The 21,165-nt window shown below is 36.0% G+C and overlaps 1 protein-coding gene across 6 annotated transcripts in view; it reads right to left on the bottom strand.

Moving 5' to 3' along the window:
• Positions 1 to 21,165, bottom strand: part of DNAH6 (dynein axonemal heavy chain 6) — a 342,612-nt gene that overhangs the window by 207,640 nt on the left and 113,807 nt on the right. For all 6 annotated transcript variants that reach the window (XM_058428736.1, XM_058428735.1, XM_058428738.1 and 3 more), the window contains 6 exons: positions 20,375 to 20,503; positions 15,232 to 15,345; positions 13,491 to 13,634; positions 4,611 to 4,823; positions 3,564 to 3,656; positions 2,065 to 2,184 (listed from right to left, as the gene is read on the bottom strand). In XM_058428736.1, coding sequence (XP_058284719.1) covers positions 2,065 to 2,184; positions 3,564 to 3,656; positions 4,611 to 4,823; positions 13,491 to 13,634; positions 15,232 to 15,345; positions 20,375 to 20,503 — 813 coding nt within the window. The remainder of the gene's footprint in view (positions 1 to 2,064; positions 2,185 to 3,563; positions 3,657 to 4,610; positions 4,824 to 13,490; positions 13,635 to 15,231; positions 15,346 to 20,374; positions 20,504 to 21,165) is intronic.

Below are 21,165 nucleotides of genomic sequence, written 5' to 3'. Positions count from 1 at the left end.
CCAAAGCCTAGTCTGAGGCAAGACCCTAACTCTTTTCAATTTTAAAAAGGCTAAGAGAGGTGAGGAAGCTGTGGAAGTAAAGTTTGAAGATAGCAGAGGTTGATTCATGAAGCTATCACTGTAACATAAAAGGGCAAGGTGAAGCAGCAAGTGCTGATGAAGCTGCAGCAAGTTATCCAGATGATTTAGCTAAGATCATTGATGAAGGTGGCTACTCTCAACAACAGATTTTCAATGAAGACAAAATAGCCTTCTATTAGAAGAAGATGCCATGTAGGACTTTTATAGCTAATGAAGATTAGCCAATGCCTGGCTTCAAAGACTCAAAGGACAGGCTTACTCATGTTAGGGATAAATGCAGCTGGTGACTTTGAGTTAAAACCAATGCTCATTTACCATTCAAAAAATCTCAAGGCCCTTAAGAATTATGCCAAATCTACTCTGCCTGTGCTCTAAAAATGAAACAACAAAGCCTGTGTGACAGCACATCTGTTTACAGCATGATTTACTGAATATTTTAAGCCTACTGTTGAGACCTACTGCTTAGAAGAAAAGACTTCTTTCAAAATATTACTGTTCATTGACAATGGACCTGGTAACCCAAGAGCTCTTATGGAGATGTACAAAGAGATTAATGTTGCTTTCATGCCTGCTAATACAACATCTGTTCTGCAGCCCATGGATTAAGGAGTACTTTCAACTTTCAAGTCTTATTATTTAAGAAATACATTTGGTAAGGCTATGTCTGCCATAGATAGTAATTCCTCTGATGGATCCGGGAAAAGTGAATTAAAAAGCCCTCTGGAAAGGACTCATCATTCTAGATGCCATTGAAAATATTTGTCATTCATGGGAGGAAGTCAAAATAGCAACACTAATAGGAGTTTGGAAGAAGTTGACTCCAACCCTCATAGATGACTTTGAGGGATTCAGGACTTCAGTGGAGGAAATAACTGCAGATATGGTGGAACTAGCAGGAGAACTAGAATTAGAAGTGGAGCCTGAAGATGTGACTGAATTGCTACAATCTCATGATAAAACTTGAACAGATGAGGACTTGCTTCTTAAGGATGAGCAAAGAAAGTGGTTTCTTGAGATGGAATCTATTCCTGGTGAAAATGCTATAAACATCATTGAAATGACAACAAAAGATTTAGGGTATTACATAAACCTAGCTGATAAAGCAGAAGTAGGGCTTGAGAACATTGACTCTATTTTTGAAAGAAGTTCTGTCATGGGTAAAATGCTATAAAATATTGCATGCTACAAAGAATTTTTTTAATAAAAGGAAGAGTGGATGAATGTGGCAAACTTCATTGTTGTCTTAAATTAGGAAATTGCCACAGCACCCCCAACCTTCAGCAGCCACCCATCAACATTGAGGCAAGATCTTCCACTAGCCAAAAGAAAATGAGTCCCTGAAGGCTCAGATAATCATTACCATTTTTTAGCAATATTGTATTGCACACTTAATGGACTACAGTACAGTACAAATGTAACTTTTAAAAAATAATTTCAACTTATATTTTAGATTCAGGGGTTACATGTGCAGGTTTGTTAAATGGCTATGCTGCATAATGCTGAGGTTTGAGGTATGAATGATCTTATCATTCAGAGAGTGAGCATAGTATCCAATAGTAGTTTCTCCACCCTTGCACCCTTCCTCTCTCCCCTCTTTAGTAGTCTCCAGTGTCTATTATTTCTATCTTTATGTCCATGTGTTCCCAATTCAACATAACTTTTATATGTTCTTGGAAACCAAAAAATTCATGTGGCTTTCTTTATTGCAACATTTGTGTTATCATGGTGGTCTGGAACCAAATCTACAATATCATTGAAGTATACCTATGCAAGGGCGATGGTAATAGCATTAAGCTGCATAATTACATAAAGAAGAGCTCAATACCTGTGCATTTCCCTTACATTCTAAACACAATAACATGTCCACAATTAAAACTTACATTTTAAAACCATATAATATTTAAATAATGAAACAAATAATTTCTAAGGTCCTTGTGACTCTCCAATTCTCTGAGTGTATGAATCAAAATTATTCTTACTCACCAGTGTTTGATTAAATAAAGCAAGTTGTTTTTGCCATTCATCCACTCGAGTTTTCAGTGGACCAATGTAACGTGATGATGCAAGAGTTGCAACATTGATGGTGCTATCATCAAGAAGGACCTTTAAAGGAAGGGGAAGAAAATACATGCAGCACCAGGTATTTGTGCTTTCAGTAATATTTCAGATACATAATCCCAAGTGTCTACTTAAAGGCCAACTCTTTGAATTAATAGCTTAGCCCCTCCTACTGTTTCCTACTCATCAATTTCCCCTCATTATTCACATCCTTGTGGCACCATGATGTTCTTTCAAAGGTCACCTAGGATTTCTGCTTACCGAATTTCTGCTGATCCTGTAATTAATAATGGCACAAGTTTTTGTTTGGTTTGACACTCTTCTCTCTCCCTTCACTATTAGGTAACTTTTACCTTCTTAACACAATTTGGTCACCCGGGCTTGCCTTTATTTCTCAAAATATCATATACTGGCAAAATTAGCTGTCTTCTGTCCAATGAATTATCATTTTCTCTCAATTATCTCAAGGAAGAGAGAATTGAACTCATTCCTATCAAGCTCTGAATGGTTATACACAGTTTCTCCTCCACCTCCCTCCCCTACCACTCCCCTTTATACAACAGCATCTCTCACAGATCATGTGAATTTTTAAAAATGTGTCTGTTAATCTGAAAGATTTAATGGTCCATTTCAATAATAAGCTTTTTGAGAGTAGAACCCTCACCACATGACATCAATTGGCCTAAACTTACTGACCTCTTTGAGTCTGCTCTCCCATCCCCTGTGAAGAGTGATGTCTGGTCTTGCTCTTCCAATCTACACCTGGAAAAGCTATTGTATCTCTAATTCCGGCCTGGATACATCCTATTAGGCCAGGGCTTTGCCTTTTAAGTTGGGCTTTGTGACCCAGCTCCCTTTGCTAAACAAATGTGCCTTCAGATTTTAAATGATAAAGACTATTCCAAACACATGAGTTAGATTTATTTTCTTTTGTAGTTGACAGAGTATGGGCATTGTTTCCTAATTCCAACAAATTCAAGTGAATTTAGCCTTTTAGTGTGCTATAAACATGAAATGCTCATTCAGGTTTCTTTGCCTTGTTTACAGGGTTTGATGTGCCCTTTTTTTTTTCTATGTCTATCAAATGCCATCTAATATTTAAGATCCAGCTTGTTATGACTGGTCTAGGAAGAATGCTCTGATCATTTCAGCTGTAACTGATCTCTTTGTATTTCTAAATTCCACAATAGTTACCAACTACAAGTTGCAATTCTTACATACATATGCAATTTTTAATGCTTTGTTAAATATTTCATGTACAAGAATTCATGTCAATTATTTGCATTCATTTTGCTTTCCCAATTAGATTTTTCTTACTAAGTGACTCTCATATTTTATTCCCTCATAATAATCTCTCACAGAAGATTTAAGACTACGTGTGGCTGGGATCTTTACCATAAGTTTTCAATAACCCAGTTACCCACCTGTATGTCATCTGTGCCGCCCAATATAAACACATCTTTGGAGTCACGGTGAGGCAGAATGACAAATTCAGTTGTTTTCCAAGAGTCCTCCACCTTAGAAATAATTCAAGTCTTAGGATATCTAAATTCAGTGTGTTTAGATACTCAGTAAATGCATGTGAAATGAAATAAGTAAAAACTCCATAATTATCCCATTTTCCTCCTTATTGCCCTTTAAAATTCTTTTTTTTTTTTTTTTTTTGAGACGGATCTCACTCTGTTGCCCAGGCTGGAGTGCAGTGGCACGATTTTGGCTCACTGCAAGCTCTGCCTCCTGGGTTCACGCCATTCTCCTCCCTCAGCCTCCTGAGTAGCTGGGACTACAGGCACCCGCCACCACACCCGGCTAATTTTTTTTTTTTTTTTTTGGTATTTTTAGTAGAGATGGGGTTTCACCGTGTTAGCCAGGATGGTCTTGATCTCCTGACCTCGTGATCTGTCTGCCTTAGCCTCCCAAAGTGCTGAGATTACAGGCGTGGGCCATGACGCCCAGCTTGCCCTTTAAAATTCTTAAAATCTTCTTCTTGGATAGATGACACTAATTTGCTTAATTTTATTTGATTGACATTAACACATCTATGTTGACAGAAAAAAATTCTTTTTATGCAGAGGGTTAGTAGGTGTGTATATATTTTTAGGGTAAGGAGATAGTATCATAACTAGGAAAGTCTTAATGTCTTTTGAAGCATTTAACAGATTTCTCTGGTAGCTTGGAAGATAACGTATTTGGGTTTAAAAGATCATTCTTGGTATATGATTTCTTATATAAGCATGCACATTTCAAACCTTGTGGCCATCAAGTTCCTATGTGCTATAGGATAAGCGGAAGGAGGAGATTTTTAGAGGTGATAACAATAATATCTGTTGTAAGGAAACAACAGAGGGATGACTGATAATGAGAGAGTGAAAGCTGCAACATTGAAAAATCCATCCAGATCACCAAATGTTGAATCTAAAAACTTTCACATTCCCTAATGGTATATAGAGAAATATATATTCCAGATTTACCTTTTTAAGAACTGCTTCTAAGGCAGCTTCTCCAGAAGCCTGTCCAGATATGTCCTGGATTTCTTGACCAAAGTCAAAAACATGCAACTCGGAGAGCCTCTCCAAGGTTAATGGAATTTCAGCATCCACTAGAGTGGCATCAACTGTTTGTTCAATAGCTGCCCAGTGTCTTGCCTTCAAAGTCGGGTTCCTCAAGTCAATGATAACTGGAAGCTGAAAAACAAACACTCTCAGAGACACAAAGGTTTTATCTTAAAAATATAACCCAAAGGTTCTGGTTTCAATTTATGCATGTAGAGAGCTGGAAAGAGCACCACTTACCCTCTTTCCACAAAGCAAAATCTGGACGACTACAAATTAATGACTCTAATTGAGCCTATTAGAAAACCAAGTTTGCGGCACAGAACCAACTCCAAATTTGGAGAGAGATTGATACCGACAGGTTTCTCCACAAGGAGAAACAGCAACTGAAAATTTTCCTACCTGGGGCAGATTCCCTGGGATGACATACAAACTATTAAGAAGATTCAGTTAAATTTTAAAAATAGAGCGCTAAATATTAAGTGCAGGGTAGAATGAGAATGGAAAGTCTCTGAGCCTACAAATATAGTGGAGATTGACAGTAAAGACTGAAAGGACTCCTAAGAAAGCTTCCCTTATGATGCTGGCTTGCGGAGGGAAACAGTGGCCATTACAGTAGCTCCAACAAATTCATCTGCCTTAGCTCCCTTGTGGAACAAACCCCTTGATGTACAGGGAAAACAGCAACAAACTGTGTCATCTTAAGGCACTAGTGATAACTCATTGAAGATATCTTCCTATAACTGGACAAATAGAACATGGAAAAAAACAATTTACCCTTGGGGGGAGGGACAAAAATAAGTGCTAGGCTCAGCACTACAGCTGGAAAAGGGGGAGGAGCACCTGCAATAGGAATTCTGAGAACAAGAGCTACAGTGCCTCGTAAGATAAAGGTTTAATGAGAACATGAGGGAATGTTCCTTCTCACCTCTCCCACCAGGTTAACAAATATTGAGTAAAAATAGCAGTGGGATACAGAATGGAAAGCTGCGAGTGACAGATTCTCAGTGAGTACAACACAAAGGGAAGACCCAAGGTCAGAGGAAAATAGAAATTGAGAAAATAACCTTTGGTAAACCAGCCCAACCCTAAATTCGAGGTATCACTAGAAAAATCTGAAGCCTGTGGTGCACTGAGGGTAACCATAGCAACATCAACCCTTAAACTTAGCCCAATTCCTAATTAGATTTAATGCAACATGTTACACAAAAATCCAAGCAGAAGAAGAGGCATGCTCATTTCCAAGCATAAATATTATTTGCTTTGGTATTTACTGTACTATATAAGATACCTGGCTTTGAACAAAAAATTAAGATGCCTGTGAAAAGGCAAGAAAAACCACACATCTAAGAGGCAAAACAATAATCAGACCCAGAATGACACACATGTTGGAAGCAGATAATTTAAAATAACTATGATTAATATGTTAAAGGTTCTAATGGAAAAGATAGATAACAAGCAAAATCAGTTGGGAAATGTCAACAGAGAGATGGAAAGTACAATTACAAATCAAACAAAAATGCTAGAAATAAAAAAAAGTATAAGAGATAAAGAATGCCTTTAAAGGGTTTAACACAGTCAAGGAATGAATGAACTTGAAGATAAGTGAGTATAAATTCCTGAAACTGACACACAGAGAAAAAAGAGGGAAAAGAAAAAATAAAAACAAAACAGAGCATCCAAGACCTGTGGGACAATGTCAAACAGCCTAAAGTATATATCATAGGAATCATAGAAGGAGAAGAGAGAGAGAAAACAGAGCAGAAGAAATGCTTGAAAAATAACAGCTGCAAAAATTTTCAAAATTAAAAACAAATACCAAATCACAGATCCAAGAAACTTAGGGAACATCAAGCAAAATAAATTTGAACAGTAAAAATAGCACATGCACACCTAGGCATACTCTATTCCTAACTGATGAGAATCAAGATGAAGAGAAAATCTTGAAGGTAGCCAGACAAAAAAAAAAAAAAAAAGGGACACATCATCTATAGAACAACGAGAATTTAAAACTACAGCAGACTGCTTGTCCAAAATCATGCAAACAAGAAAAGAATACCTCCAAATTACTGAAGGAAAAACAGAAACAAAAACTGTTGTCTCAGAATTATATACCCAGTGAAAATATCATTCAAAACTAAAGGATAAAGACTTCCACAAAATAAAAACTGAGGAAATTAATTGTTAGCATACATACTCTATAAGAAATATTAAAGGATATTCTTTAGGCTGAATGAACATGTTATGAGTCAGAAACTTAGATCCACACAAAGTAATACAGAACACTGGAAATGTAATACTGGCAAAGTAAAATTCATTTTCTTTCTTATTTTTATTGCTCTAAAAGATAACTGTCTGGAGCAAAAATAGTAAAAATAAGTTATATTTATAGTATATGTAAATCTAGACATAACAACATCAGCACAAAGAGTGTATGGAGGAATTAATTGGGTATGTACTATTATAAGGTCTTTACAGTACATGTGAAATAGTAAAATAATTGATTTGGATTAATTATAAATCTATATTTTAAACTTAGGATAACAATTTTAAGCAATTTTCTAAAAAATTGTTTCTAAAAATTATTGAAAAAGTGGTATGAATGATAATCTCATTGAGAAGACAAAATGGAATCATAAAATATGCAATTAAATTAAAAGGCACAAAAAGAGAAAAAAGAAACGAACAAATAGAGTAAAACAGCTAGCAAGATGGTAGATTCAATCCAACTATATAAATAATGACTTTAAATGCGAATGGTCTACACACACTTGTTAAGGGACTAAGAATGTCAGACTGGATAAAAAAATAGGAATCAATTCTATGCTATCTAAAAAAATCTATTCTAAATGTAAAAACACAGATAAGTTAAAAGTAAAACATGCAGAAAGCCATATCACACAAACACTAAAAGACAGCTGAACTAGCTATATTAATTTCAGAAAATGTAAATGTTAGAACAAGGAATCTTATCAGAGATAAGAGAGACAATTCATAATGATGAAAGGGTCAATTCCTCAAAAAGAAATAACAATACTAAATGTGCACATGTCCAACAACAGAACATCAAAATAAATCAAGCACCACTATCTTGAGGTGGCAGTATCATCATAAAGTTATTCACTCATTGATTCAATTACTCATTTATATCAGTATGAATTCATAGATATTTACTTTATAACTTGGGTTATAATACAATATTACATTTTTTTGCCTAAAATTATTATGGCTTTGGCCATTAAGTCTTCCTTGCCCTTTTGATATTCTCCCATCATTTTGTCTTTTGAGCTCTTTCTTACTTCCCGGCACCTCAAGATGCTCCAGGCTCATCTTGTATATTTCCTGACTCATCCATATAATCAGCCATTTCTACAAGGATTCCTTATAGTATAATAATAATAATATTATAGTATAATAATATTATTATAGTATTATTATTATAGTATTATTATTCCTTATAGTATTATTCCTTATAGTATTAAAAATGAAAATCTGGATACAAATTATGCTTATTGCTACTGGGGTGTCAATGCTTTTAGGAGGTGGAACATAAATTTCCACCCCTTAAGCATAGCTGTGCATAGTAACTTCCTTTCAAAGAATACAGTATGGAAAGGGCAGTAGTGACTGTACAGTTAAGACAAATGCCACTTCAGCCATGTGGTCAAGCTGAACACCATCAGTGAAAAGTCATGTTGATAGCATGTATTTTGGATATGATGTGATGAAAATGATACTTTACCTGTCTTGTCTTCTTTGTAAGAATCTATAATTCCAGTGTAATTATGAGAAAAACATCAGACAAATCCAAATTGAAGGATATTATACAAACTACTTGACCAGTACTTTTAAAAATGATCAAGGTCATAAAAACAAGGAAAGTCTGAGAAACTGTCACAGCCTAGTAGAGCCTAAGAAGACATGACAATTAAATGTAATATTTTATCATGGATGAAATCTTGGGACAGAAAAAGAAAAGGATGTTAGGCAAAAACTAAGAAAACTCAGATAAAGCATGGACTTTAGTTACTAATAATGTATTGATATTGGTACATTAGTGGTGACAAATGTATTATACTAATGTAATATGTTAATAAAAGAAATGGAATGTGGAGTATATGGGAACCCTTGGTATTATTGTTATAACTTTTCTATGAATCTAAAACTATTCTAAAATAAAAGTATATCTAAAAATGCATAAACTGATAGAATGGAAAGGAGAATTAGGTAAATCCACAATTATAGTTAGAGAGTTCAACACTCCTCTCTGAGTTCCTAACAGAACAAGCAGGCAGAAAATCAGCAAGGGTATAGATGACCTGAACACCATCGCCAACCAAGTCTACCTAATTAACACTTGTAGAATGATCACTGAGCAACAGCAGAATGCACATTCTTCTCAAGTGCATATGGAAGATTCAACAAAATTGACTATATTCTGGGCTATAAAACAAACCTTAAAAAATTTAAATGGACAGAAATCATAAAAGTATGTTTTTGGACCATAAGACAATTTTATAGACATTGAGAAGCTAAATATCAAATAGATATGGAAAGGCAAAGGAATTACAATAGACAAAACAATTGTAAAAAGGAAGAACAAAATTAGAGGATTAAGACTACTTGATTTCAACACTTACTAGCTATCGTAATTAAGAAAGTGTGATATTGATGAAAGAATAGGCGTACAGAACAATGAAACAGAACAGAGTCCAGAAATAGACTAAAAAATATAGTCAATTGACTTTTGGTAAAGGTGCAAAGGTGAGTCAATGGAGAAGAGTGCCTGGGGAGGATAGTCATTTTCAAATAATGACTGAAGAAAAAAATAATCATTTCAAATAATGCTGTTGCTTTAATTGGATATAATATGTACAAAAGTACTCCTTGATACCTCATATTTATGAAAAAATTAACTCATAATAGATCATATACCTAAACATAGAAAACAAAACCTTTAAACTTCTAACAGAAGAAACATAGAGAAAATCTTTGTGACCTTAAGTTTGAAAAAAAAAGTGTTTGGATACTATACTAAAAGCTTGATTCAAAAAAGAAAAAATTATAAATTAGAGTTTATTGACATTAAAACCTTTTGCTCTGTGAAAATCACTGTACAGGAACTGAAAAGACAAGCAACTGACTGGAAGAAAATATTTTCAAGTTACATATCTGAAAAAAAACTTATATGCAGAATATATGAATAACTCTTAAAACTCAATTATAACCAAGCAAACAACCCAATTAAAAATGGGCAAAAGATCTGAACAGATATTTAATCAAAGAATATAGATGGATGTCAAATAGCATATAAGAAGATGTTCAACATTATCAGTAATTACAAAAATGCAAATTACGACTTTTTTTTTTTTGAAACTGAATCTCGCTCTATGGCCCATGCCTGAGTACAGTGGCACAATTTCGGCTCACTGAAACCTCCGCCTCCCAGGTTCAAGTGATTCTCCTGCCTCAGCCTCCCAAGTAGCCAGGACTACAGGCACACGCCACCACACCCAAGTAATTTTTGTATTTTTAGTAGAGATGGGGTTTCACCATGTTGGCCAGGTGGTCTCGATCTCTTGACCTCGTGATCCACCCGTCTCGGCCTCCCAAAGTGCTGGGATTATAGGCGTGAGCCACCGTGCCCAGTCAATTATGACAATTTTAACACACTACTATCCATTGGTTAGAATGACTGAAATTAAAAAACAAAACAAAAAGGTCCCTCAAAATAACAAGGGCTAGTGATGATGAGGAGAAATTGGAATTCTCATAAATTGCTAGTGAAAAGCCAAAATGTTGCAGTTCTTTGGAAAACATTTTGGCAACTTCTTATAAAGTTAAACATATGCTTACTATACAACCTAATAATCCTACTTCTAGTTATTTACCCAAGTTAATAGAAAACTCATGTTCACACAAAACAAAAAGCTGTACATGAAAGTTCATAGCAGCTTTATTAAAAATCACTACAAAATGAGACAGAACTCAGATCTATCTTTCACCAGGTGAATGGATAAACAAACTATGGTACATCTATATAACAGAATACTAGAAAAGAAAAATAAATGAACTGGCTGGGCATGGTGGCTCAGGCCTGTGATTCCAGCACTTTGGGAGGCCAAAGCAGGAGGACTGCTTGAGCCCAGGAATTCAAGACCAGCCTGAGCAACACAGTGAGATCCTGTCTCATAGAAAGAAAGAAAGAAAGAAAGAAAGAAAGAAAGAAAGAAGGAAAGAAAGAAAGAAAGAAAGAAAGAAAGAAAGAAAGAAAGAGAGAAAGAAAAGAAGGAAAGAAATGAACTATTGCTTCAAATGACAACATGAAAGAATGTTTTTTCTCTTAAAAAATTATAATTCACAGAATTATGCTACCATCACCTGTATCTAATTTTAGAACATGTCATCATCCCAAAAGGAAACTCCATACTCATTAGGTCCCATTAGCAGTTACTCCCATTTCTTCCTCCCCACAGTGCCTGGTAACCATGAGTTCACTTTCTCACTATAGATTTCTTTATTCTGGACATTTCATATAAATGACATATGCTATCTGGCCTTTTTTTTTGTGACTGGCTTCTCTTACTTTGCATCATGTTTTTAAATTTTTTATCTTATTTTTTGCAGACATGAGGTCCCACTATGTTGTACAGGCTGGTCTTGAACTCCTGGGCTCAAGTGATCCTCCCACCTTGGCCTCCCAAAGTATTGGGATTACAGGCATAAGTTACCGCACCCAGTCCAGCATCATGTTTTTAAGGTTCATCTATTCTGCTGCACATACTACTTAATTTCATTTTACTACTGAATAAAACTCCATCATATATGTATGCCACATTTTATTTCTCCAATTTATTAATTGATGGAAATTTGTTTTTTTCCCACTTTTGGCTATTATGAACAATACTGCTATGAACATTTGTATCGAAGTGTCTGCGTGAACACATGTTTTCAATTATCTTGGCCATATACCTAGGAGCAGAGTCACTTGGTAATATGGTAGGTCTATATTTAACGTTTTGAACGAACTGCCAGATTATTTTCCAAAGTGGCTGCACCACCTTACAATCCTACCAGCAACATGTGGAAGTTCTAATTTCTGCATATTCCCTACAACACTTATTCCTATATAATCTCTCTTTGATCATAGCCATCCTAGTGAGTGTGAAGTGCTATCTCATTGTGGCTTTGATTTGCATTTCCTTAATAACTAATGGTGTTCAGCATCTTTTCATGTGTCTTCTTTGGGGAAGTGTGTATTCAAATCTTTTCCTATTTTAAAGGGTTATTTGTCTTTTCATTTGTAAGAGTATGTTATATATTTTGGGTACAACTACATGGAGGGATCTTAAATGCATTTTGCTGAGTGAATGAATCCAAACCCAAAAGGCTGAATGTTGTATTATTTCATTTATATAATATTCTGTAAAAGGCAAAACTATAGAGACAGAAAACAGATCAGCGGTTGTGTGGAATTGTGATAGAGGGAAAGGCTGACTACAAAAGGACAATACAAGCAAATTTTTAGGGTAATGAAATTGTTCTGTGTGGTACTATTGTATTGGATACATTACTCTACCCATTTGTAAAAACCCATAGAACTGTATGCCACAAAAAGTGACCTCTACTGTATTCAAGTTTAAAAAAATATAAACCAGGATTTTGAGGAAACCCAAGATAGAATGCAGACTGTAACAAATAAATTTGTTTACAATGGTATGAGACAATCACACTAAAGGCAATAAAGAAGAAAGAAGCTGACTTAAACAACTTGGGAAAGTGTTTTGACTAGACATTGTAAGCTAAAGGGGAAAATATTATGCAAATAACACTTTTCAAGCTGTAAAATTTTCTTCTCATTTATCTGAAGCTTTGCTTACTTTTTTTCTCCACATTTTTTTTTTTAGTTCTTTATTTCATTAAAAAAAAAAAAAACTCTAAAATTGTCCAGGTGCGGTGGCTCATGCCTGTAATCCCAGCACTTTGGGAGGCCGAGGCAGGTGGATCACGTGAGGTCAGAATTTCGAGACCAGCCTGACCAACATAGTGAAACCATGTCTCTACTGAAAAAAACACAAAAAATTAGCCTGGCGTGGTGGGTGGCAGGTACCTATAATCCCAGCTACTCAGGAGGCTGGGGCAGGAGAATCACTTGAACCCAGGAGGCCAAGGTTGCAGTGAGCTGAGATGGTGCCACTGCATTCCAACCTGGGCAACAAGAGTGAACAAAAAACAAACAAACAAAACAACAACAACAACAACAACAACAAAAAACACCCTAAAATTTTTTAAAAAACTAAAATCATATCCCGTTTCTTAACCATTTCAAGCACTGGCTTAGCTGAGATGGTTTCAAAGATCCAGCCCTGTACACCTGCAGCCTGGCTTCCCAACTTTCTTCACATCATAGCACACCTGGAAAATGGCATAGTTGTGTGGTGCACTGATGCAAATGGACAAGGCAGATTGGACAAGTCTACCCCAGCCTCATCTGGCTCCCTAAGGGTTTGAGCACATCACTGTCTTAGCGTAACTACAACCTATTCCTGCACTATTTCCCTTACCACTTGGGAAACACTCTGAACGCCCCTCCTAACCACAGTATTCAACTGCATGATTTGGCCAAATGAAGACAGAGATGCAGTCTGTGCCACTGCAAAAAAATGAATTTGACTATTGTTTTTTCTGTCTGCGAAGCTGACTAACTTAATCAGAAAAGAATTCCTGATTTTGGTCTCATTAGCATCAATTAATGACCAACTGGCCTACAGTTTTTGAAATAACTTCTACCAATCTTACCTTTTCTTTCATTTTTTCCACCTTGTATTTAAGCTGGGGCACTACATTGTTGGTTGGCAAGCCTTTTTCCAGTTGAGTCACAAATTTAGCGTATTTAGAAACTTGACCGTTTAGGACTTCTGGATCCAGGCAATCAAATTTGGACTATGAAAATTTAAAAACAAAGCAAAACAAGTTAAAACATAAAGTAAAAGTCAAGTTTGAAATACTAAAAAAAACTTTTAAAAGTTAATCCAAATCTACACTACGCTTTTGGAAATGGCTTTACTTATTAAATTGCTAATAATATCATATATCCAGCATCACCTGTTTATTCCTTTCATGTTCTTGCCTCCCACATCATCAAACGTAGTATTGGAATCTCTGTAATTAATTTCTGAGGGTCAATATTCATAAAGTCCTCTAAGGAGACAAATAGCTATTTTTTTACTCTTGAACCAGAAATTTCTCACCTAGTAGTCTTCTATTATTTGATTATATACCTGTTTAACATAAATATTTTAAATTCATAAATTATTCATAGAATTATAGATCTATATACTTATAGATCTATAATTGTTTTTCTCAATTATGTAAACACGTAAGTATACACATATATTGACATGTCAGATAGCCACACATATATACTGATGGCAGTAGAAAATTTGTAAACCTTCATTTTTCTTTTTTTCTAAGTCCATCATTTTCCTTCTGCTCCCTAATGAGTTTTCTTGTGCATTTCCTAGGGTGAACGCATCCTGCGTTGGAAGCCACTGCTCTAATCCATGGTGGTAATCAGAAAATTCTTTAAGCTGCTTCTTCTCAAGAATATTTTTTTACTTCTGAGATAATTGATAAATGAGTTAAAGGAGAACCCTTAAAACTGTCTGGTGTTATAGTATATATTTGTTTTTTATTTTCTATTTTCTCCACCAAAGGTAAGTTCTATGTTTGAACTTTGTTCTTCTTATTCTCCACTGGTACTCGCAGCACCTAGAACATTACCTGGAACATATTTCCTATGTTACTGTTTTTTAACCAAGACATGTGCCTTCTAATTATAGGCATCAGCACAGATAGGATGAATAAGAAGTGTAAAACAATATTTGTGAGGTTGATAGTATTTCTAACATGTCCATACCACACTTGAAAGTATAGGTGGCCATCTATTTTGCCTCACAGAGAGTTGACCTTTGTTAAGGATTGAATATAGGGTAGATCCTAGAAACAAAACTCTTTGATGGCTGTTGATATTTGGCTCCCTAATTTAAAAAGTTTGCTATTGAGCTCTCAAAGGAAGATCCTAGATTTTATCATTCTATCCTATTACAGTGAACAAAATGGCTTCCTTTTTTAAAGGACAACAAAAATAGAAATCTAAAGTGTGTAGATCACAAATAAAATCCTACAATCCTCAAGAACACTGAAGTGTATGATGACAACATTGTGTTTAGAAACCACAAAGTGATTAAACGTCACGCAGCATTGTCCATTGATGCTTCCACTATGTAGCCTTCTAATATGGAGGACCTGAGAAACCTGGCTTACAAGAATACTTTCTGCTCTGTAGCATACAGTGACATAAGGACCTTTGTGCCTTTCACTGGAAAGCTTATAAAAATTATCAGAAAATGATACCATTGCATATTTTACTGACATTAAGAAAAGCACCGGATTGTTAAAAGTTATAATTCAAATTATTAGAATTTTAAGATTAATTCACACAAAAATAATTTAAGAACTGAAGGCTTTTTCCCCCTACCTTTAACCATTCTTGTTGGAGTTTATCCCATTCAGAGAAAGAATCCCAGAGCAATTGTTTGAGCTTCAGTTCAGCACTGACTTCTTCCAAAGCTTCAAAGTTGGACACTTCTACCTTTAAAAATGTAGTAAACAAAATGCACAATTTAGTTTTCAGATATAATGAGTATATGATATTCTCCTATTAGTAATTCTTGGTACAGTGATTGCTTGGCAGAATGTGCATCCTAAATGGATTAAGAAAAGGAGCACTAGAAACAGATGAAGAAAAAAAAACCCCACATATATTAGAATTTCCATTAGAGTAACAAAATACAACTCCTGGTATTTCCTTAGAACTTAGAGCTTAAATATTCTCCAAAGACATAAATATTCTAAGAGTAACACAGGCATTCTTCTTTGAGTTGGATTATACATGCACATATATGTTAGGCCTTCTAGGGAAAGCAGATGAGTCTTTAGAGGCACTGATTTCCATTGGGCTTCTGTACTTAAAGGGCAGAAGAGGAAGATGACTGTGTGGTAGCTGGTGGGGAAGATGGTGAAGTTTAAGATGGAGAGGACAGCGCGGTTTCTGACTCTTTTCTAACCACAGACTTTATATGAACCCCATGGAGAGGAAGGGTGCGAGAAAATCTGAAGAAGGTGTTTTCATGAGAAGTGTTTTAAGATTGCCTTGACTCAATGCTGGGGAAACCTTCAGGGAGTTGGTTGCACAGAAGTTCTTGTGCTTTGACATTAAGAATTAAGTCTTGTCATCCATTAAGAGTTGCAAATGATTTCCTACAACTTAGATTAGTTAGGCTTTCACTCCTATTCTCCAAATAATTGAGAGCCACAGAAGGAAGGCTAGATCAGAGGCAATCAGGAAGGAATTAGTCATGAAGTCATAGACATGGAAGATGGAAGGAGGAGACACACTTTCATTTCAGGTTCTGTGTTTTCCAAAAATTTATTTTTAAAATTTTCTTTTTATTGTGGTAAAAACCACATTACATGAGATCTATTCTTTTAATAAATTTTTAAGTGTAAAGTACAGTAATGCTAACTATAACAATGTTAACAATGTTATTTAATGTACTTTTTCTAGTACTTTTTCACCTTGCATAACTGAAACTTTATACACCTAGAACAACTCCTCATTTCCCCCTCCTCCCAGCCTCTGGAAACCACTATTCTACTTTCTGTTTATATGAGTTTGACTACTTTAGATATCTCATATAAATGAGATCATGCAGTATTTGTCCTTTTGTAGCAGGCTTATTTCACTAAGCATAATGTCCTCCAGGTTCATCCATGATGTGGCATAGCAGGATTTTGTTCTTTTGTGAGGCTGAGTAAAATTCTATTTTATGTAGATACCACATTTTCTTTATCCATTCATCTGCTGATGGACATTTTAAGTTGTTTCCATATCTTGGCTATTGAGAACAATGCTGCAATGAACATGGGAGTGCAAATACATCTTTAAGAGCCTGATTCAATTATTTGGGATATATGCCCATAAATGGGATCATTGGGTCATTTTTTTTTTTAATTTTTGAGGAACCACCATGCTGTTTTCCACAGTGTTCACACCATTCTACATTCTCATCTACAGTGTAAAGGATTCCAGTGTCTTCACATCCTTGCCAATATTTGTCATTCATTTTATTTTTGTAATGGCCATTCTAACAGATGTGAGGTGATACCTTCTTGTGGTTTGATTTTAATTTCCGTGATGATTATTGATGTTGGGTGTCTTTGCACATGCTTGTTGACCATTTGTATGTCCTCTTTAGAGAAATGTTCATTCAAGTCCTTTGTCCATTTCAGAAATTGGGGTTTTTTTTTTCGGCTATTGTGTTGTAGGAGTTCCTTATCTATAAGGAGTTTAGATAATAACCTCTTATCAAGTATATAATTTGCAAATTTTTTCCCTCATTCTGTATGTTGCCTTTTTACTCTGTTGATTGTTTCCTTTGCTTTGCAGAAGCTGTTTAGTTTGATGTAGTTCCACTTGTCTATTTCTGTTTTTGTTGCATTGGTTTTTGGTGTCACATCCAAGAAATCATAGGCAAGGCCAATGTCACGAAGATTTCTCCTACATTTTCCTCTAGGAATTTTATAGTTTTAGTTCTTTTGAGTCTCTAACCCATTCATTTTGAACTGATTTTTGTGTAAGGGTTCAGCTTCATTCTTTTGCATATGAATATCCAGTTCCTTAACACCATTTATTGAAGAGACTATCCTTTCCTTGTTGTGTATCTTTGGCACCTTTGCCACAGATGAGTTGACCATTATTTGTTGATTTATTTTGCGGTTTTCCATTCTGTTTCATTGGTCTGTATGTCTGAATGTATGCTAGTACCATACTATTTTAATTACTATAGCTTTATATGTTTTTAGATTAGGAAGTACAAGACCTCTAGCTTTTTTCTTGTTTCTCAAGATTGTGTTGGGTACTCGAGGTCCTCTGTGGTTCCCTATAAATTTTAGAATTTGTTTTTAATATTTCTTTAAAAAATGTCATTGGAAATTTGGTAAGGATTGCATTGAATGTATGGATCACTTTGGGTAGTACAGGTATTTTAACAATATTAAGTCTTTTAATCAATGAACATGGGATATCTTTCCATTTATTTGTGTATTATTTCATTTCTTTCATCATAGTTTTTTAGTTTTCAGTGTGTGAGTCTTTCACCTCCTAGGTTAAGTTTACTTCTACTTTATTATTATTATTTTTGATTCTGTTGTAAATGGCATGCTATTTTTTATGCTATTGTAAATTGTGTTCTTTATCTTTTGGATTGTTTGTTGTTAGTATATAGAAATGCAACTAATTCATGTAAGTTGATTTTGTATTCTACAACTTTACTGAGTTTATTTATTATTTTTAATTTTTTCCCCCTGGAGTTTTAGGGTTTTCTACATATGAGATATCTAGAATATGCTGGATCCTGTCACTACTCCAAGATAGGTGATACGAAAGTTTGTCCCTTGAGCAGTCCCCTGATAATGTATCACATCGGACAGCCACTTCAAATCTTTCCCTGTCCAGGTAGAAGCTGAGATTTGGGAATTCTTACTTGCTTACTCTGCACTGAGTCAGGGGTTGGGGAAGGGGTGTTAATGGCTAGTGAGTGCAAACTGGTCAAAATTGTTGCTTTTGTTCTCAGTGGTTCCAACCTGGGGGCCTTTCCTCTCCATAATCAAATTCAGGCAAGAGAGAAACCAATCTCTCAGCCAGACCCCTAAAGTGTCAGAATGCCGTATATTCCATCCAGTCTGTCTTTCCCTCCGTCGCCAGGGAGAAGCTGAGAACTTCCTCCTAATTGTGTAGCACTGTGCTGGGGGCAGGAATTATAGTGAAAGGGTGTTAGAAATTATTCTACTGGCTTCAATCAGCTGATTTTATACCTGCCCTGGGTGCAAGAGACTCTCAACTTGCCTTTGTATTTCTGACAAAATAAATTGGTTCAGGGGTTGTTGAGTCAGTGTGTCCAAGGGAAAAAGGAGGGGCTGGGGCTTCATACTCTGCTGTCTTGCTGACAGGACCGATGATATTCTTTCTTGCTCAAGGAGTGCTCACATGTGAGTTGTAGCTTTTTTTTTTTTTTTGAAATGGAGCCTCGCTCACACTGTCACCCAGGCTGGAGTGCAGTGGCACGATCTCGGCCCACTGCAACCTCCACCTCCCGGGATCAAGTGATTCTCCTGCCTCAGCCTCCCAAGTAGCTGGGATTACAGGCACCTGCCACCACGCCCAGCTAATTTTTTGTATTTTTAGTAGAGATGGGGTTTCATCATATTTGCCAGGCTGGTCTCAAACTCCTGACCTCATGATTTGCCAGCCGTGGCCTCCCAAAGTGCTGGGAGTATAGGTGTGAGCCACCATGCCCAGCCAAGTTGTAGCTTTTTATCAAGTAGTATTTCCTCCATACCTTGCTCCTTACTACATACCTTCCTGTCTTGTAGGTCAGTTAACTCAACCTGGGAACAACTTTGAACTCTAGTTCCTTCACACAAATCTGCCTCAAGTATCACCAGCCTTATTGGCTGGTATCAAGTTCATTATTTTCAGATTTCTCTACCAATCCCTGGACCCTGGAGTAGACAGCATGTCACATCACTTTCTGGTCATCCATACGAGGCTCTGAAGAGACAGGTGCATTCCCCTGTGAGGTTCAAGCATGTTCCTCCGAGATTTTTGGGGAGACCAGTGGCATCTTCCTTATTGCTAGGGGCTCCCTGGTTTTGACCACAGGAATATTTTCTTTTCTATTCTCTTTTCTTGTTGTTGGTCTCTCTAAAAGCTGTTGAAATCACCTGCATGTCTTACCCCTTTCTCTTCATGTTTTTTGAGACTTCTTTTAGCCTTTCAAATATACCTTTTTTTTTTTTTTTTGAGACAGGGTCTCACTCTGTCACCTAGGCTGGAGTGCAGTGTCCTGATCTTGGCTCACTGCAACCTCCACCTCCTGGGCTCAAGTGATCCTCCCCGTTTAGCCTCCCAAGTACCTGGGACTACACGCATGTGCCACCATGCCTGAGTAATTTTTGTATTTTTAGTAGAGAGGTGGTTTCACTATGTTGGTCAGGCTGGTCTCGAACTCCTGAGCTTAAGTGATCCAACCGCCTCAGCCTCCCAAAGTGCTGGGATTACAGGCGTGAGCCACTGCTCCTGGTCCTCAAATCTACCCTTTTACACCCATTTGTCCCTGGCTTAGCTGGGGATGTCATTTTTATCAAATTGGCACATAAAACCAGGGTAAATCAGGCAATATTAATGGAATCATAACATACATATGAATGTAAAGGAAGCCTCAATATTACTTAAGAAAGGATAGTGTGGTTTTAATTGACTACATTAAAAAACCCACTTACATTTTAACATAGAAAGTACAGTTCCTTGTCTGACAGTTTTGCATAATTCACAATTATTTTAATAAGAAAGACATTTGGTATCTCATGTGTATTTGTCTTTAAACACGTCAAAGGCAGGGAACGTATCATATTTTGTATTTGAGACTATTTGTAGCATGCTGACTAGCACATAGTTGTCCAAATATTGAATGTTTACAGTTACATTATTGAAGTCCTTGCGCATATATGCCATTTCTATACACACATTTCTAAGACAGATGGTGTAAAACTCTCATTACCTTAAAATTCTTCTGATAGGACTTATACAGAAATGCACGTTTCTGAAGATCAGCCAGAACAGATTGCAGATTATTCAATATGAGCCTTATTTTGTCTTGGTCAGCAGAGATATCTAAAATCTGTGGATCCTGTAAATTTAAGACAGTTTTTGGTTAGCCATTCCTGCTTTTTGATAAAGACCAATTAAATTAAATGAATTAATAAACATTTTTAAAAAGATTCCTCTTTTTGATTTTTAGAAATGACGTTTAAAATTATTGCTTTCCTGAATTTTAAAGCAATGTGTAGACATTATAAAAAGTACACATTTATATAAAGTGCCATGGAGATAAAATTGTTTTAAAACATTACCTAATATATTTTCCCTCATCTGCTTTCATTTCCTACACTTCTTCAACCAACATGACCTTAGATAAGGAGAGGTGAATGCAACAGGGAGGAGAAGGAAGGGGATATGATATAAGGTAAATTTCCACTTTACGATAAAGGAATGGAAAGGCCTTTGTATTCTAAGATGACAGAAGAGAGAAAATGAAAAATATAAATGGCAAGACATATGTTTTATGGCTGACCTGTTAGGGTTGAAACCCCAGTGAATGGGAATGGAATAGTTCAGGAGCAAAGCAGAAGCACATAACTAGGTTTGGGATAATCTGAGAAAATTGAAGGAATCTGAGAACCATTATAGCCATAGCTCAGGGAGGCTAGTTAGTCCATGTCTTAGTCAGCATGGCCGTGAATTCAAACTGGCAACATGCTCTAGATTAGAAAAAGCCAAGGGATGTGTCCA

This window comes from Hylobates moloch, unplaced genomic scaffold (assembly GCF_009828535.3).
Source record: "Hylobates moloch isolate HMO894 unplaced genomic scaffold, HMol_V3 SCAFFOLD_15, whole genome shotgun sequence".
Classification (NCBI taxonomy): domain Eukaryota; kingdom Metazoa; phylum Chordata; class Mammalia; order Primates; family Hylobatidae; genus Hylobates; species Hylobates moloch.
The sequence above is the reverse complement of the archived record's forward strand: the minus strand, read 5'-3'. Positions and strand labels throughout refer to the sequence as shown.